We start from the raw sequence: 19,709 nt of genomic DNA on the forward strand, positions 1-19,709 counted from the left end.
GGTCTCAGCAAGCTCCACCACACTTGCCTCCCTTCTCTCCCTGCAATAAGCCAAACCTGGGGCATTTGCAGCTGCTGGTTCCTCTACCCAGAACGCTGTTCCTCCAGCTCTTCAAAGTCACCTAAATGTTGTTTCCCTTTAGGTCTTCCCTGCTATCCCATTTGAAGTAGCTTTTCCCCTTCCCCACCACCCAACATGGCATCACCATCTTCGTTTTCTCCATCACACTTGTGCTATGAAGGTATCTTACTGCTTTGCTTGGCTGTTGCCTGTTCCCTTCACTGGCCAGCACGCCTCTTGGAGAGACCACACTGACTGGTTTTGTCCACCACATCCCCACGGCCTGTGACAAAGTACCCACCCACAAATACTTGCTGGATGAATGAATCACGTTACGGCTGTTGGTCAGATAAAATGCGTGGCAACTAAACGTCATTAAAGTTTTTGAATCATTTTGCAAAACATTCATATTTGGTTAAACGTAAGATGAAAGAGTAGATAAAATATGGCCATGTAATATGTAAAAATGAATTGAATTGAACAGTACATATGGCAGAGGTGGTTGAGAAAACTGTAGACGTCAGAGTCTCAACTCTCGTTGCTTGGCCACCCTGTAGCAATAGTCTTGGTTGAAACATCATGTTGGCAAAATAGTTGTGTTCATCACTAGAGCAAAGAGATGGAGGAGAGAAAAGTTTTCCAATTCTAGAGAAAGGGCAAATCTATACCTTTATTAAAATGTTTATGTCAATATACATCTTAAAACATCTAGAAAGGGGACATGATGGAGACTCCCCGGGTACATTTTATATCTTGTAGAAAATAAGTGCCATTTCCAAAACACCCTGTGTTTCCATTATGAGGTTGGTCTGGAAGAGTATGGTAAAAAGTTCTTAGCAGCACAGACTTTGTGTTTGGTTTTGCTATTTTTGTGCATACTGCCCTCGGGTCACCTCGAGGGTTGTACAGTTAACAGGCAGCTGCTCTGCTGAGGCCTGATGGGCAGAAGCCTGCAGAAGCCAGGCTGTCTGTCATGGACTGCTGCTCACTGGAACGGCACCCAAATCACCATCTAAGGGTGGGGGCTGTGCTTTGTCACTGTTGTTTTTTAATTTCGTGGGTTTAAGTCACCTTATATTCTAAGCTTCAGTAAATGTGCAGAAGGTGCTACTTTGTAAGCAGAATGAAAAACCTCGCACATGCTCATGTTTGAGGAGGCAGGTAAAAATGGGAATGACTTCTAGGTTTGTGGCATGAGATGTGATAACACCAGGAAAAAAGAAGGGGTGAGCAAAGGCTGCGTTGAGCTCCTTGATGGGCAGCTCTGCAGCTGTGACCTCTGGACTCATAACTGGCTTTTTAGTCTCGTATAACTTCTGCACTTCTAGGGGATGTGGGCTGGCTCAAATTCAGTTAATTGGTTGGAAGTCTGCGTGGTGTTAAGTACTGTGCTTTGTGCTAGAGTGAGCAAGGCCCTGCCTTCAGGCAGCTTTCCCAGGGCTTACAGGAAAGGGCAGCCGAGTAGGGAAATGCTTCTCTGTGCCAGTTGTTGCCCAGTGTTTTCCCGTGGTTTTTCCTTAACTTCACATTGATTGCAAGGCCCTCGGCAGTCCCCCCTGGCGTTTTTCAAAGTTTTCTGCACACAGAAGTCTTACTCCTTTTTATTAACCGACGGATACATTCCTCCCTCCTTCCCGAGCCCACACGCAGTATGTTAAACCTCACCTCACGGGGCTCCTGGCCTTGGCATCCGCGTGAACCTGCACAGAGGGTCCTGCCAGGCAGTGAATTTGTACTGGTTTTCCTAATGAGGGCATTATTTGCTTTTTAGCCTGCCCCCTTGTTTATAAAATATGCCAAGAGAACTAAACAACCCGCTGTTCCCAGTCCTTATTTACTTGTCCAAACCAAATGTTTGTGTCCTTGAATACTAAACTAGAAGAAAAAGGACGCCTCCTCGTGGGAAAGCTGTGATCTCTGAGTTTTTTTCTAAACTGTCGCTGCAGGCCTGCTTTTCAGTCAACACGCAACTTATCAGTGACTTTAGGGACAATTCAGACCTGCTTCCTTTGCCCTAGAGTGTGGGGTGCAGGACCTCTAGGTTCCTGGGTCTGTAGCTGTTAATATCTCCCTGAGACACCTCCCAGCCCAGGTGCAGCATTCGGAGCTTGGCTTGGCCCAGAACCGTTCATTGAACATAACCTTGGGCCTAAGGATGTAAAAAGGAGAGGAAGAGAAAAGGCGGTTGGCAGTCACAGTGATGATGGTTTTCTTTGGTCACCTGTGCCCGCGCTGGCTTTGGGCATGCCCCGTGCTGGCCAGCTTGCTGTGAGGCAGGACTTCTCGGCCTGGGCAGCAGGTTCAGGATCACCTGGGACGCTTCCGGAACACAGGCTGCTTGCCCCCAGCTGACTCAGAACCTGGCACCTGTGTTTTCTGGATGCTGACCAGGGGAGTCTGATGGAACCAGGTTCCAGGGACTGCCCATGATGGCTGTGGCTAATACATTTTGTTCCTCTCAAGTGGAATTTCCCCATGGGCATCTGACTTGAACCACTTTGTCTTCTCCTGGCAAGTTTTGTGTGGAACACACACTCGTCACCTGTCCTTGTTTCTTTTTCCACGAGGAGAAACATTTCCTTGTTACCTTTGCCAGATTACTTAGGAGAAGAGTGTAAATTGAAGCCATTTATCTTGAAATGTGCTGCAGGGGCACGTTGTTTATACAAGTGAAAGAAATTGTAACAGGGTTATTTGGTCTGGTCTGCAAGGAAAAGGTGTCTCAAGTTTTCCTTTCTGCTCCCCCTTCTGCTCCCCCTTTCTGCACATAGTGTATTAGTTAGAATTAGGTTTGCGTCTGTGACAGGCGGGACAGCCATTAATGGGCTTAGTGAATATTTTTTATGTTTACTATTGGTAAAGATAACAATGCCATTAATAATAAAGTGAATGTTACTGCTCACCCATCAGCCAGTCTCATGACCAGAGTTCATCTATTGTGTATCCTATGGGAGGTAGTCAGATAACAGATAAAACATGAGTTTGCAATGATTTTGCTATTCTAATTAAACCTGTACATGTTTGTCAGTTGGAGGACGAGTAAGTCGTGAATTAAATTATACTCGCCAGAAGATTGGAGAAGAGGCTATGTTTAATCCTCAACTCATGATACAGACCCCTAAGGAAGAAGGTGCTAACGTCCTGACCACAGAAGCACTCCTACAGCACCTGGACTCTGTGCTCCAGGCCAGCCGTGTCCACGTATACATGTACAACAGGTAAGGCCCACCGCGCCCACCCACTGATGAGCAGCAGGTAAGGCGGTGGGAGAAGGCTACTGGTGTAGGTCCTGTTATTTTAGTAAATGGAGTTGCCCTGGAAATGCACCTGGAGTATTAGTTCAGATAGCTTTGCAATGAAAGGATTTTTTTCGTCTTGATTTGTTTCTCAAGTTTGGTAACAAAGCAAGTGCATTACTTTATAATGTATTGCCAGTGAGTATCTTGGCACTGTCCCCAAATGAGGATGACCCTGAGCCCGTTGGGGTCTGTACACCAACGCTGTAAGATGTTTCATTGCTTAAGAGATTTTCGGAGCAGTGATATTTTGAGTTGCCCTTAGTGAACTTACAAACAATGCGAAAAGGAAGAGCTATTTCTTGTGACTTTGTACTCGTGGTTATTTTGTGTCACACAGCGTGTTGGGGGCTGAGCCACCATGGGAATTGTTGCTGACACCTTTTTATATTTTTTTGAGACAGAGCCTCACTCTGTTGCCCAGGCTGGAGTGCAGCGGTGCAATCTTGGCTCACTGCAACCTCTGCTTCCTGGGTTCAAGCAATCCTCATGCCTCAGCTTCCCAAGTAGCTGGGACTAGAGGCGCCTGCCACCACGCCTGGCTCATTTTTGTATTTTCAGTAGAGACGGGGTTTCACCATGTTGGCCAGGCTGGTCTCGAACTCCTGACCTCAAGTGATCCGCCCACCTCAGCCTCCCAAAGTGCTGGGACTACATGTGTGAGCCACCATGCCTGGCCCGCTGACACCTTTTGAAAAAGTCATCTTTTAGCATCATATTGCTGATTTCACAATGTTGTGAGTAGAGTAAAGCATTAGGAAGAGTTCAGAACTCGGTCCTTTTTCTCATGTATCTAGACTGTCGGTTACTACAGGGCAGGGGCCACCTCTCACCTGTTTTCACCCCAGCATTGAGAACAGAGTGGGCATTCAGTTTGTTGATTGCTATTGAGGCTGGCATCACTAAACCCCATTTCCAGGGGACCTCTGCGTTGACGTCACCCAACCCCATGACCTCCCCTAGGCTTTCAGCACCTCTTCGCTGAGGCCTTCACTGTACCCTTTATTTTTCCCGGAAGAGGTGAGGAAGGAGCAGTGTAGGCATATTCGGCAGCCAGGGAGAACCAAAGAAAAGAATAAAATTAAGATTTTTACTTGTCCCTGCTCTAACCTCTGCTTACGTTCCAGCTTGACAGGATCCTAGGGACAAGCACAGCCGGGGCAAGTCACATATCCATATCTTTGGCACATTCTTGTTTGCTTATCTGTAACCTGGGCTTATGGTCATGTGTGTTGGTGTCCTCCATGGTCCCCAGAGCAAGATCAGATATATGAATGCAAGGGCCTTAGAAAATGTAAAATCATGTTTCTGCCAGGCAGACTTGCCCTGCTGGTCTGTAACAAGCATTGTAGGGAAGCAACTACCCAGTGTAGTTTTGCAGAATGTGAAGTGGCATCTCTGCGGGGAGCCAGGAAATGGGTGTCCTAGGGCCACTGCAGGCATGGCCAGTGCATTCTTAGTGTTTGTCACCTACACGCTTCAGGAGAAGACGTGAGGGTCTGTGCAATTAAATTACACTCTTAAGCTGAGATGGGTCAAGAGTAATTTTATGCATTGGAATGAACTTTAAGAACGTGTAGTTCAACCCATCCCACGTTCTAGGTGGGAAAACTGGGAATTAGACTAATTAGAGCATTTGTCCAAGTTCATGCAGTTATGAAATGAGAGAGCCAGGTTTCAAAGCCTTTTTCTGGCCTCAAGCCCGTTAGTTTTTCTAATGCACAATGATGCCCTTCTCAAGCAAGTGTAGATGAGAGTTGATCAAGTAATAGAAACTGAGAACCAACTCATGCTGGATATTCTATGTTGATGCTATGTAGAATTACAATAGAAATATGTCCATGGATGGGTGGCTGGGTGGAGGATGGAGGAGAGATGGGTAACTTAGGCACAGCTCTCAAAGAGAGGAAAGACATGAGTATAGACAGACATGGACAGAGCAAACGTGGGCGGTCCCCATGACAGCTACGCAGATCTGGCCAGCCAGGGCTCTAGAGTTCAGGAGAAAGGGGTCATTTTCAACAAGCTTAACGGGGGTGACATTTCAACAGGGCGCTGAGAGACAGATAGAAAGGCACAGGGAAGAGGACACAGTAAGCTCCCGGGGTGAAGACAGTCCTGCCTTAGGAGGCCAATAATAGAGCAGTTGAGAGGGAGGTTTTTTCTTTTTTTTTTTTTTCTTCCCTTGGACTTTTCCAGCCCCACCACTTTCAAATTTTCTTTTCTTTTTTCTTTTTCTTCTTTTTTTTTCAGTTAGACTGATCTTCCTAACACACTTGGAAAGATATGGGCATATATAACACTTTTCTAGAGACAATAAAACTCCAGATTAATTTTGTTTGTTTGTTTGTTTGTTTTTGAGAGATGGGATCTTGCTCATCTAGGCTGGAGTGCAGTGGAGCAATCATAGCTTACTGCAGCCTCGAACTCCTGGGCTCAAGTGATCCTCCCACCTCTGCCTCCCAAGTAGCTGGGACTATATACGTGTGGCACCACGCCTGGCAATTTGTTTTTCATTTTTTTTGTAGAGACAGGGTCACTCTCTGTTGCCCAGGCTGGAGTGTAGTGGCACGATCACAGCTCACTGCCTCAGCCTCCCAGGCTCAAGTAATTTCCTGTCTGGAGCTGGGACGACAGGCGTGCACCACTGCTCCCAGCTAATTTTTTAAGTTTATTTATTCACTCACTCATTCATTCATTTATAGTAGAGCTAGGGTCTCACTTTGTTGCCCAGGCTGGTTTCAAACTCCTGGCTTCATGCTGTCCTCCCGCCTGCACCTCCCAAAGTGCTGGGATTACAGGCGTGAGCTGCAGCACCCAGCCCCAGATTAATTCTCGATCTGTATATTTATTCACGTTTCTGTACAATAGGAATAGAAGAGACTGTGAAGTTAGAATGTGACCCACCTGGCACATGTTGTTGTTTATAATATTAATGGTTAAGAGCAGAAGCGTTCATTTTAAACACTACCCATTCAGGACATGATCTGCCATAAAACACCTCCGCACCTGAATATGTGTCAATACTTTGCAAACCTAATTTAATCCCCACCTATTTTGAATTTGTGATAATTCAGCTGGGCTGCCCTGAAGTTGTTTAATGTATGTAGAAAAGCAGATTAATGGTGTAAACAAGATTATTGGGAGAACACTTAAGAAAACAAGACTTTTCAAGTACTTTGGTAGCATTCATTTACATAAACACCCTACATGTTAATTACGATTGAGTATTATCTATTCATTAAAGCAAGCTTGCTGGGTCTCTACTTGGCAAAAGCGCTGCTCGTTTTGACAGATGCTTAAAAGTGATCGAAATTGCAGTTCTTTTTATATGTTCTGTCATTCCGAATTTGCACTCATTTTCTTACCTTCCGGTGAGAAATGTTTGTCTCTGCTTTTCGTTTTATTAGGCAGTGGAAGTTGGAACATTTGTGTTACAAATCCGGAGAGCTTATCACAGAAACAGGTTACATGGATCAGGTACATTTTCTTCTTGTTGGCAAAAATTTCTCAGGAACACCCCAGTAGTATGCCTTAACCTAACGCGTGGCCTCTTCTTTTTAACTTCGACAGATAATAGAGTATCTTTACCCTTGTTTGATTATTACACCTTTGGACTGCTTCTGGGAAGGGGCGAAATTACAGTCCGGCACAGCGTACCTCCTGTAAGTGTGTGATCGCGCTTTCTGATGTCTGTGACTTCTCTAGGACTCAGTGTTTCTGATGTTGCTTATCATTGCTTGTTCCATTTCGGTTTTGAACAAGAAATAAAAACATTGAAATTCCATGTGCATTTTTTGAGTGAATAGTCGGGGGAGAGGGGATTTCAGCAGAATGTTTTTTCTCTTTTCAAAAAACAGTTCTGTAGGCGTCATTAAATTTCATTCACTTTTACCAACCTATTTATATGCAAATAAAATGCAAATTATTGCAGAGTACGTGTGATTTTTTAACTCTTTAAAATGTTCGTAGTTTTGAAGACTAGGCATTTAGACACTTATTTTTTAAGGAGATACTTTATTAGTGGGTACACATCAGAACGAAATATTTTAAGTCTGAGATCTTCCTGTGAAGTAAAATGCTAACCTTTCTTCAGATCACACTAATGGCATTTAAGGGGAAAATCCAGTATCTCTGAAGGCCACGGTAGGGAACACTTCACGGTTTAGCAGTTGGATATTATATATACCGCGTCATTTAGAGAATAATTGTTAATCAGCATAGACATTTTCAGTTAATTATGCGAGAGTGAGAGCTTGGGTTATTGTTTCTGTCCTGGCTTGCACGTATCTGCAAAAGCAATTTGCCGTGGCCATCCCCTGACCTTCAGTGTACAGTTTTAGATGGGAAATAAGGGGTTTTGTGTTTTCTGGTTGGGAGATTCCGAATAATGACTTCAGCCTGGTTAAGCAGCTACAGTGTGGTTTGAACCACATAACAGGCAGCCAAAAGCCTTTCTGGTCTGTCAACAGCACAAATTCAAAAGTGAGTGTGGGGGGAAGTGGCTGTGATGGTGGTGATGGCAGAGGCCGCAGGGGGCTTGCCCACTCCATTGCCAGGCTGTCAGAGAGCGCTCATAAGTATGGAATTGTTAAAGGTAGCAGGGATCAAATATTTTGATTGATGACATTTACAAAGCATTTATTAGGCTGCCAAGTGCTAATTTGACATTGTGACGCCCTCTTTTTAAAAAAAAATTAATTTTGGATCTGTCTTTTGGCTAATTTTGTCTGTAGATATTAAATATACAATATCAGCAGTTAAAGATGGTTCAATGCCCTCATTAATTTATGAGTCCTCTCTCTGCTTAGCATCTTCAGTCATGAATTATTTTCCTGACCTAAGTTTGCATGCAGATATGCTGGAAAGGAGCATTTGTTTTGATGCCAGAGTCCCAAAATTGCAGCATTGCCAGGAGCCTCCTACAAGGCGGATGCAGTGGGTGCAGCCCTGTGACTTTACGATGGCTTTAGAAGGCTCTTTTCATGGTCTCGTCTGCTGATTTCTTTCGCAGAGGTAAACCTCCTTTGCGATGGACAAACTTCGACCCTTTGGAATTCCTAGAAGAGTTAAAGAAAATAAACTATCAAGTGGACAGCTGGGAGGAAATGCTGAATAAGGCTGAGGTTGGTCATGGTTACATGGACCGCCCCTGCCTCAATCCGGCCGATCCAGACTGCCCAGCCACAGCCCCCAACAAAAATTCAACCAAAGTGAGTGTCAGCAGTGAGCGCGCTCAGAAGGGGTGGAGAGCAAAATACTTTTTTGTGTCCATTCATCGTTCACTTTATTATTTTCATTTTTAACATTTCATTCTCCACGATCGTCTTTGTCTACGGAACTAAGTTTGTTTATAGAGCTAAATTTTGCTGTAAGATTTGCCATACGCCTCTCATTAGCCCAGCTATTAATGTTCTCTCTGAGACACACAAGCCCTTAATGCACTGGATTTTAACAAGGCATGTGACCTGCCTACTAATTCCCGTAATTATGTGGCTGTCTTTTTATTTTAGCCTCTTGATATGGCCCTTGTTTTGAATGGTGGATGTCATGGCTTATCTCGAAAGTATATGCACTGGCAGGAGGAGTTGATTGTGGGTGGCACAGTCAAGAACAGCACTGGAAAACTCGTCAGGTAAGCCAGCTCCCGAAGACAATCTGTGCCCTCTCGTCTTCCTTTCTTCAAAAGCCACTTCCCTCCTGACATCAGCAAGTGTATTTGTGTTAATACTTAAACCGTTACCCTCGCTAGCTGGGTGGCGTCCTAGAATATTAAGAAATACTAGCAGACTGCAACAGCTTGAAAAAGCACCTTGTGGGGAATTTTTCAAGAATGGATTGGTAGTTTTCATCAAGACCGTAGTTCCTGACCGTAGGATTTCAGGAGATCGGCCCATTATGTAGAGAAGGGGGGCAGGTGTGAAGTAGGCCGGGAGACACTGGTCAGAGAGAGTTCATGGTGCAAGCTGCACAGTGTCAGACTGTTAAAGGAAAAGACGAAGAGCCAGCGGCTCAATAAGAATTATCCTTTGTGCACTTGTGGACTCTGGTCAGTCAGGTGTCTGGCGTTTCGTGTAAGATTCCCCCCCTGGGAACGCCGCCGTCTGGGATTTCTGCACAGCGAGTATGCTTCGCTGAGCCCGGTGTATCTGCTCAAGCTATCTGCTCCTCTCCCCTTCCTGTTTCATGGAATGGAAACTGTGAAAGGAAATTGCCTATTAATTTAATTTTGGGGTCTATCTGTAAAAGGTTTGTAAGGTTACACCTTTAATATGGTACATCAATCTATTAAATAAAATAACCATCCTGGTTCCATTTTAATGGAAACATGTGCTCACGGAGAAGGAAGAGAATTGCAGCCAGTGAGTTGGGGGAGCTGGCTGGGGATTTGAGGCAGTGGAAATGGCTTCCTGGGCATACTGATGATGTGCCTTCCCTTGGACTGTGCCACAGCGCCCACGCCCTGCAGACCATGTTCCAGTTAATGACTCCCAAGCAAATGTACGAGCACTTCAAGGGGTACGAGTATGTCTCACACATCAACTGGAATGAGGACAAGGCGGCAGCCATCCTGGAGGCCTGGCAGAGGACGTATGTGGAGGTAAACCCACCTTCGAATCGGCCTGCAGACTCGCTGGTTACGCAATTCTTCGTTTTCACCATTATTTAAAACATTTCTTTCCATTCGCTTTATTTTCAAAATGTTGCAATTCCGGGAACTTGATGGCATGAAAACTTTTTTCCTCTTCTTTGATATTGAAAATCCTAGGATGATATCGAAGAGACTAGTTCTAATTGGGGTGCCCTCAGACATGTTTAGTAACCGGTTGTGAACTACCTAACAGTGTTTTAAACCTAACAGTGTTTAAAAAACACTTGGTTAGCAAAGGTGTCTGGAAAACATTAGCAAGGCATAGAATCTGTTCACAGCTGCAGGCCCCTTGGCCAGGTCATGTGACAGGAGCTGGCCTTTGTTTCCCAAGCAGTGACCTCTGCCAGGCTGCATGTGACCTTTTAAAAGTGGCCAGCAAATGAACAGGGGGAGGAGGGCCGTACGAATGGGTTGTTTTGGATTAGGGGGGAGCTGATGGGACCGCAAGTCAATTGTGAAGTTACAGAGAAGAGACGAGCAGTCTCAGCCCTGCAGTAAGTACAGCACTCGGAGTGTACTCCAGCAACACCGGCCCTCAGCAGCACCCACTGCCGCTGATTAGCCACGGCCCTTGTCCTAAAACAGGGTTCTTTAATGTTAGCCCAAGTTCAGCTTCCCTCCCTGCCCTGGAATCACGTAGAGCTTTTTTAAAAATGCATCAGAATAAAAGAAGGGCTGGGCTGTGTCACCTGAGGTCTGTGCTGTCGAGGCTTGTGAAGCGTTCATTGCATTTGGGCATTTCACCTTCTGTTGTGACCACAGGTGGTTCATCAGAGTGTCGCACAGAACTCCACTCAAAAGGTGCTTTCCTTCACCACCACGACCCTGGACGACATCCTGAAATCCTTCTCTGACGTCAGTGTCATCCGCGTGGCCAGCGGCTACTTACTCATGGTAATGCTCAGTGCCATGCTCTGGGGGGCTGGAGTTTGGTTTGGTTGTTTTAGTCTTTACCTTTCCATGACCGCTCCTGCTTCTTAACTGCTCTTAACATCCACGTGCATCCGGGACAGAGCGCGTGGCGTCACGGTGGTTTAAAAGTGGTCGTGTAAAGCGTGTTTCCCATTTGCCGTTGGCCTACCTTTGACTCCTATCATTTTATGTGACATCCTTGATGTAAAGTTTTGTTGTTGTTGGATTTCGTAGGTTCTGCCTTTTGATTTGGGGTGATGGGTGGGGGGAAACATTAGAATCACGACACATTCTAATGTTCGGCTTCTGTTCTGTGCCCCCATTGTTCTGCTTGCAGCTCGCCTATGCCTGTCTAACCATGCTGCGCTGGGACTGCTCCAAGTCCCAGGGTGCCGTGGGGCTGGCTGGCGTCCTGCTGGTTGCACTGTCAGTGGCTGCAGGACTGGGCCTGTGCTCATTGATCGGAATTTCCTTTAACGCTGCAACAACTCAGGTACTAAAGGAGCCATTCATCCGCTGTCCGTTGACAAACGCCCCGGTCCCCCAGGCTCGGCCCAGCCAGCCTTCTGTGTGTCCTTCTCACCGGAAGGGTCTTGCAGCCTTTTCCACTAGGATGCTACTGGCCTCAGGGAGATGCTGTCTCTTGATGCTGTCCGCCCTGAGGGCAGTGGGTGGGAAGTCTGTTGGGCTTACTGGTTCGTAGAGACACTTTGCGGATAGGAATGTATGTCATTGACCAGGGTTGTGGCTCTCCAACTCTGATGGGCATTGGCATGGCTTGCAGGGCTTGTGAAAGCTCAGATTGCCAGGCCCCACCCCCGGGGTTTCTCGGTAAGTCTGGGGCTGGGGCTGAGAATGTGTACTTCAGGGCAGTTCCCAGTGATGCTGGTCCATGGACCACACTCTGCGAATCGTTGCTTAAATGAGTTAGATTCCTTCTCATGTACTAGCCTAAAAAAATGATAGTACACAGACCTTCAAAGTAAAAACGTGCAAGCTCTTCTGTGAGCTAAACTGCTAGGCTTTGGGATGTCGGGTGAATTCTTCACCATGAGGTCACGAAGCTCTGCTTTGGGAGCTGTCAGGCGCTGGTGGCAGTGTCCTAACTAGCTTTAGAATCCTCTGAATTGGATCTCACGTGTCTAATGCCAGCATCCTCTGTTTTGTGGTAGGTTTTGCCATTTCTTGCTCTTGGTGTTGGTGTGGATGATGTTTTTCTTCTGGCCCACGCCTTCAGTGAAACGGGACAGAATAAAAGAATCCCCTTTGAGGTAACGCAAAAGCAAAAGACGAGAGCTTTGGGGACATAGCAGCTTCCCCTGTTTCTATTTGTCCTTTAATTTTCCTCAGTCTGGCCCAGTAAAGATTTCAGTCCCATGTCAGATGATGTGCCACTGGCTGCCAGGCAATGAAATCAGCCGGAAGACCCTCCAGACATGTATTTGCTATGAGACGTCCCAAGAGCTGCATTTGGGGTGCCTTTGGGAATACGGGTGTTTATTTTAGTGTGACACTTCACCCCCAGCTGCCATACCTTTCCAGAGCCTGCTTTTGCTTCTCTGGAGATGTCGGTCACTTAGCCATCACCTCGCTCCACTCCCTTTTAAAATTATACTTAAGCGTTAAGTCATTATCTTGCAGCTTTCTGCTGTGGATGGTAATAACCATGAGGAATTCATGACTCTGTAGATAGTACTGGATAATGCTGGTGTTAGGGGGCAGGGCAGGTGGCTCTTTCTCTTCCCCTAATGCCAGCATGATAAGCTACAGTTGTGTTACTCTGCCACGTATCTGCTCACACAGTCTGTGCTCCAAGGGGACCCTGTCCAGTGCAGCTCTCAGCACTGTGGTTTCTTATTCCCAGGACAGGACCGGGGAGTGCCTGAAGCGCACAGGAGCCAGCGTGGCCCTCACGTCCATCAGCAACGTCACAGCCTTCTTCATGGCCGCGTTAATCCCGATTCCCGCTCTGCGGGCGTTCTCCCTCCAGGTGAGCTTCTGGTGATGAAGGCTACGGTGATCCTGAGCGGGGCACTGACTTCCAGCATCCCATGTCTGCGGTCTCTGCTAAGGCACTTCAGTTACTTATGAAGTGAAATAGAAATGTCTGTGTTTGAGGCTCTGTTTAACTGGGTGGATGCTTCTTTAAGCTTATAACCCTGACACTCCCTCCAAAAAACTCAGCACTTCTGGAGTTTTTCTTTCCTTCCTATCACTGTGAAGCCCAGATGCCTGTTGCCTATAGAGTGGCCCTGTCCTTTATACGTGGCTTTTGGGGCTACTCTGTGTTGCCCTCTGGGGTCACCAGTGCTGCAGCCAGCTTCTGGGCCATGCCCTGCTTTCAAACACCACTCCCAGTACCTGTGCTTACCCCCTCTCCCGCTGCCCACCTCATCCCAAACAGGCCACCTTTTCTTTTGCTTTTGCCAAAGCAGCCCCAACCCAAGACAGTTTTAAGCTGAGGTTGCATGTCAGACGGCACTGCAGGACCACAGACTGGCCAGGCTGCCGTGGAGAATTTCCTGCAGGGTGCTCCTCGGCGGGCCCTCGCTTTCCACCTCCCTTTCCTAAGTTGGCCCCCACAGTCTCTCCTGTCGCCTCTTCTCTTTCCTTTTGGTCCCCTGCTCCCCTCTCAGGCTGCCCAAGCAGATTCACAGTCCCTCGCACTTCCCATGCGGAGCACATGGGCCCCTCAGGACTTGTCCTCTCCTTCCAGACCAGGCTGTCACCTCCAGAGGCCGTCAGGATATTTTCTAATCAGAGACTCGGCTTCTGTGAATTGGAAGCACGGACAGTTGATGGGGATAGAGCTGTAGTCCTGTGCCTGGAGTAAATTACTGACATTGCCCTTGAGCTACTTGAAACGCATAGGAACCCTAAAATGAGTTACTACGGCTGATAGAGCAGAGGCTTCACCAGCTTGTGCCATGGTCTTCTGGAGCCCAGAGTGGCCTGGAGTTTTGATGTCTCAAGATGTTATTGGGGTTTTGTGAATTAATTTCAAATTTTAAAACCTCGATTGTTTCCCCTTTCTTCTCTGTGAAGATAAGATATATAATTCTCAAGCTGGCCAGGTATTTTGAGGAAACGACATCTGTGTCACTTTTTAGCCTGCTGTTACGATGCCCAGTGCACTCACACAGCTTTACGCTACTCACCAAGAGCTCTTGCAGATGCGAGCAGGAAGAGAAATTGACCAGTCATGCATCTGGTTTCTGTTTATATTTTGTCAATATGTTTAGCTCTTTCCTACTCTTTTACGTTTGTCTTATACGATGAACCAATCAATCACGTATTTGAATGTCATTTCGCTAGATACCAAGAGGCCTGGGCAACTACTGATCCTACTGGGTTTGGGAATCGAGGCATCCTTAGTCTTTAGTGTGAGGCACAGTTGGATAAAAGATTCTATGCCAATGGCCATAACCACCAGCCCCGAAAGAAACACAAAAAGAAAAGAAAACAGGGTTTATTTGTATTATAAATCTACATAGAAGTAAAAATAGTGAATCAATGAATAATGTTCAGATCTGACGCTCGAACCAAAGCACAGGACAAGGAAACTCTCTGATTGCTCAGTGGCATGAAAGGTGAGCCAGACTCGCAGCGCAGCTGAAGTTGTTGAATGCCTTTGTGCGCAGGCGTGTGTCTGCTCAGCACCCTGTGGTACCCCAGTCTCATTTCATGTGCAGCAGGTGCTGGTATTGAGAAACTGTTCTAGAGTCTTTCAGTCGTGGGACCCTGTCTCCCCATTCTCTCTCCTCTCCCCTTCTTTTCTGCTTGCCTTTTTGCTCACTGTCTTTCTGTACCTGCTCACACTCCTTCTTTTCTTCTTTTCTCTCTCATTCTCTCCTCTGCTCTCTCAGTACATACTGATGGCTCATCGAGGCCGACTGTCCTTTAACGACACCCTATGGTGTGGTGGTCTGAAACGCTACATGAGGTTTCCTTAGGAGGAGTAGCCTTGTAGAAAATCCAGTGCGTTAAGTTCTCCCAAGGTAAGCACCTTACAGAGACGAAAATGAGTACTGTTGGTTTTGTGTTTCTCTTTCAAACCACCGCAGTATCACTGTAGAAAATTGCAACTATAGTTTCCAAGAGTCCTCATCTTATTAAAGAATGCCTCCCCGTGACACTCGTTCATTCTCTGTCAAAAAAAAAAAAAAAGATTGCTGGGCACGGTGACTCATACCTGTAATCCCAGCACTTTGAGAGGCCAAGGCAGGCGGATCACCTGAGGTCGGATTTCAAGACCTCCCTGACCAACATGGAGAAACCCCGTCTCGACTGAAAATAAAAAATTAGCTGGGCATGGTGGTGCATGCCTGTAATCCCAGCTACTTGGAAGGCTGAGGCAGGAGAATTGCTTGAATCCAGGAGGCGGAGGTTGCAGTGAGCCAAGATCGTGCCATTGCACTCCAGCCTGGGTGACAGAGCAAGACTCCGTCTCAAAAAAAAAAAAAAAAAAAAAAAGAAAGAAAATGCAAGGAAGAGAGCGAGCTTGCAGTGGTATTTGCAGTGGCCATCAGAAGATTTTCCCTGGTTCTGTTTTAAATGTATTGACCCTCAAATTTAGGCATTATGTAGCTTCTCTTTCTGTTGGTGAACAGTATCAGGTTTGACTCTGGGTGTTCAGTTGTGTTTATATTTGCAAGATGCCACAAATTAAACTTCAAAAGGGAGTGACTCAAGGTGGTTCTGTCCAATAGTAAACCTGCGTTACCTTCAGAATTTTCCATATAAAACTCCAATTTTGTAGACTGACCAAATAATTAGATATTTTTTTCCACAAAGAAACGGTCTTAAACCTCATCAGCCTTTATCTATCTGCCTAAATGCCACCTCTACACCAGGAATCACTGGCACCAGCTGTAATTCTTTGTAATTAACTAGGGCTTGCTGGTAGCCCAGTAGTGTTTATTCTTCAATGAAAACTCGCAGAACAGAACCCCTTGTTCTATCTGGTCTAGGAGGGTTCGACTGGAACCTTCTCTGCACATGTCCCAGCCTTAGCTGCTTTGAGGGGATGGGCCATTTCCTATGAGCACAATAACTAGAATTGATTCACAGTTACAATATCACCCCCATCATCTCCTCTGGCTTACTTACACTCTCTTGCCTTTGCGACAACCCTTTTTGCTTTCTGAGCAGCCCTTGCTGGTTATTTTACTATTTTGGTGTCCATCTGGGAACCTGGCGTTGAGAAAATACTCCCCCACATGTAGTAGGTTATGAGAAAGTCAGTTAGATGGGACGCCGCTTGGGGTTCTTCTCTCATCCCTTAACTTCCGTCACGGACACGGAGCAAGGTGCCCAGCAGCAGGCTTCTCTGACCGATGAGGCCTGGTAGCCAAGAAGCTGCCCAACCTCTGTGGTGGTGGGTGTGGCTGGCAGGTGCCCATCCCTGCGCCTGTGGGGCTCCCTGTGTCACAAACCTCTGCTCTCCTCATCCTTATGAACACCTGTCCAAACCGGGATGCCCAGGGTCTCTTCTCTACATTCCACTCCTCAATTCTAAACATGACTGATTGTAAAAGCTAAAAGGATTCGGGCCCCAGGATTACATGCTCCTGGAAGATCTCCGTTAGAATCCTACCTGTTCTTGCCATCTCCTGCTGTCTCACGGTCATGGATCCTAACCCCGTCCACAGACATCCTCTCAGTAAGGGACCAGATCTCACAAAACTCCTGGTTCTCAGCTGGGCCGGGGGCTTTGATCTGATTTACTGGATAACCTCAGGCAGGTGACTTGACTGCACTTGGGGGACGTTATCAGGTAATACTGTCAACAGCAGCGAGCACCCCCTGCTTGCTGTGAATCAGGCATGAATGACCTGATCTTCATAGCGTCTCCTTTCTCTTCCCCAAAGTGAATCTCAAACCCCAGCCGTACTGAGGTGCCTGAGCCAGGTGTCTCCTCTTGCACAGTCTGTGTTTTCTTCACAGGGAGCACCTACCATTCCCCTGCTGCTGACTGACCTCTTTTTCTTTTCTTTTCTTTTCTTTTTCTTTTTTTGTTTTTATTTTTTATTTTTTTGAGGTGGAGCCTCACTGTTGTTGCCCAGGCTGGAGTGCAGTGGTGCGATCTCGGCTCACCACAACCTCCACCTCCTGGGTTCAAGCGATTCTTCTGCCTCAGCTGCCCGAGTAACTGGGATTTTAGGCACGCGCCACCACGCCTGGCTAACTTTGTATTTTTAGTAGAGATGGGGGTTTCTCCATGTTGGTCAGGCTGGTCTCAAACTCCAACCTCAAGTGATCCTCCTGCCTTGACCTCCCAAAGTGCTGGGATTACAGGCGTGAGCCACCGTGCCCGGCCCTCTTTATCATCCTCTAAACCCTGCTGAGGCCTCTCCCAGAAAGCCTGCCTTGACTGATCACCCCTACACCCCACTGAGCTGTTCTGCAGCCTGGCACCTGCCTTTATGAGGCCATCCATCATTTGGGATTGTCATTTGCGTATAGGTCTTGCTCTGTGAGAATTGAGAGTAGGATTTTTCTTATCTTTGTGTCTTCAGCACCCAGCACAGTACTGGATTTTTCTTTTTAAAAGATCTCTCTCTCAGGTGAATTCTCCTGTCACAGTGGTGATGAGCTTATTTGTGTAGGCCTATCCGACAGGTCTTACATACACGAGAGTGGTAAGCTAACACGCTTCATATTTTTCAATTGATGAAGGATTTTCAAGATAGACCAAGAAGAAAGAGGTTAGGTCGTTTTTAGAAGACTCTTGACAGGGAATTAATTATTAGGAGACATCTCTCCAGAACTCAGGCTTGCTGGTTTACGTTGAGCATAAACTCACAATTCCCATCCAAAGCCCTTTGTGGGAGTTCTCCCTCAATTGTGTTAGGTGCCAGTTACAGCCAGGTGTTCTTTCCTTACCCTAGGACATTTATCAATTTGAGGTTTGTGAACTAAGCAGTTCTTTTGAGAAGCCTCGTTTTTTATTTTCTTTTTTTTTTGAGACAGAGTCTCGCTCTGTCACCCAGGCTGGAGTGCGGTGGTGCAATCTTGGCTCACTGCAACATCTACCTCCCAGGTTCAAGTGATTCTCCTGCCTCAGCCCCCCGACTAGCTGGGACTACAGGCGCCCGCCACCACGCTCAGCTAATTTTTGTGTGTGTGTTTTAGTAGAGACGGGGTTTCACCATGTTAGTGGGGATGGTCTCGATCTCCTGACCTCATGATCCACCCGCCTAGGCCTCCCAAAGTGTTGGGATAACAGGCGAGCCACCGTGCCTGGCCTCGTTTTTTATTTTCAAAGCCATGTCTGTCAATGTCCTGGCTCCTCAGCGTCGCCAGTGCGTTTCTCTGTGGTGCCCCCTCTGCCGTGCCCTTCCAAGCTAGGTCGACTTTCCACTGGCCTCTGTTGGCTTCCTCTATTAACAGCCCAATTTTGTAATATTTACTAGGTCAGCAGGAGATTTGCCAACACACTGCAGAATCTAGCCCTGTGTTTATTCTAGGTTATAGAGTGACTTTTGAATCTTTCTGCCTACTATAATCACACACAGGAATTTCTTTCTGCTTAACTCTCCTTGGCCTTCTCTGTTTCTTGCTCTCACACCCCACTGGCTACTCCAGAGGCTGTTTGGAATTTGCCTATGAAAACCTCAGGGGACACGTGCGAAATGGTATTTCCTGTTTTAAAGGGGGACATTTTGATATACTCGATCCACTTTATATAAAAATGTTTAACTGTAAAATCAGGGTCGCGTGACCTCTTGGAAGCATTCTGGAAGGGAAATGCTTCTGTTTGTTTTACATTCTGTCTGGAGCGTGCTCTCTGTTCCGCCTTTGTGGATTCGGTTTGGTTAGGTTACCGCAACACGTTAGTAGTTTAGTTCCCAGGTGTGCCTTTCCGGTTCATGGAATTATTAGAGATAGAAAGGCCCAGAAATAGTCAAGACTATGCTTGTCACATCGGCTCTTGATGATGTAGCAAAAGAACCTCTTAACATCTGTCATAGTTTCAAACACGTCAAGAGGAAAGGGAAAGAAAAATACTGTTTAAAAGCATCTTTATTTTCGAAGCGGTCCTCTGATTGGGCGGAGGCGTATTGGTGACCTCTGATTGGGCGGAGGGGTATTGGTGACCTCTGATTGGGTGGAGGGGTATTGGTGACCTCTGAGCGGAGGCGTATTGGTGACCTCTGATTGGGTGGAGGGGTACTGGTGACCCCTGACTGGGCGGAGGGGTACTGGTGACCCCTGACTGGGCGGGGGCGTGTTGGTGACCCCTGACTGGGCGGAGGGGTACTGGTGACCCCTGACTGGGCGGAGGCATGTTGGTGACCTCTGATTGGGCAGAGGCGTGTTGGTGACCCCTGACTGGGTGGAGGGGTACTGGTGACCCCTGACTGGGCGGAGGCTGTTGGTGACCCCTGACTGGGCGGAGGGGTACTGGTGACCCCTGACTGGGCGGAGGCATGTTGGTGACCTCTGATTGGGCGGAGGCGTGTTGGTGACCCCTGACTGGGCGGGGGCGTGTTGGTGACCCCTGACTGGGCGGGGGCATGTTGGTGACCTCTGGGCGGAGGCCGCGTGTTGGTGACCTCTGAGTGGGCGGAGGCCGCGTGTTGGTGACCTCTGAGTGGGCGGAGGCCGCGTGTTGGTGACCTCTGAGTGGGCGGAGGCGTGTTGGTGACCTCTGATTGGGCGGAGGCGTGTTGGTGACCTCTGATTGGGCGGAGGGGTGTTGGTGACCTCTGACTGGGCGGGGGCGTGTTGGTGACCTCTGACTGGGCGGGGGCATGTTGGTGACCTCTGACTGGGCGGGGGCGTGT

The 19,709-nt window shown here is 47.2% G+C and overlaps 1 protein-coding gene across 7 annotated transcripts in view; it reads left to right on the top strand.

Moving 5' to 3' along the window:
- PTCH1 (patched 1) overlaps positions 1–19,709 on the top strand; it is a 76,117-nt gene that overhangs the window by 28,715 nt on the left and 27,693 nt on the right. For all 7 annotated transcript variants that reach the window (XR_012424953.1, XM_065530877.1, XM_065530876.2 and 4 more), the window contains 10 exons: positions 3,089–3,278; positions 6,767–6,836; positions 6,930–7,021; positions 8,371–8,569; positions 8,870–8,991; positions 9,810–9,957; positions 10,771–10,902; positions 11,258–11,413; positions 12,093–12,191; positions 12,785–12,910. Coding sequence is in view for 6 of the 7 variants with exons in the window: in XM_065530877.1 (XP_065386949.1) it covers positions 3,089–3,278; positions 6,767–6,836; positions 6,930–7,021; positions 8,371–8,569; positions 8,870–8,991; positions 9,810–9,957; positions 10,771–10,902; positions 11,258–11,413; positions 12,093–12,191; positions 12,785–12,910 (1,334 nt within the window). In the remaining variant the exon portion in view is untranslated. The remainder of the gene's footprint in view (positions 1–3,088; positions 3,279–6,766; positions 6,837–6,929; positions 7,022–8,370; positions 8,570–8,869; positions 8,992–9,809; positions 9,958–10,770; positions 10,903–11,257; positions 11,414–12,092; positions 12,192–12,784; positions 12,911–19,709) is intronic.

This window comes from Macaca fascicularis, chromosome 15 (genome assembly GCF_037993035.2).
Source record: "Macaca fascicularis isolate 582-1 chromosome 15, T2T-MFA8v1.1".
NCBI classification, from domain to species: domain Eukaryota; kingdom Metazoa; phylum Chordata; class Mammalia; order Primates; family Cercopithecidae; genus Macaca; species Macaca fascicularis.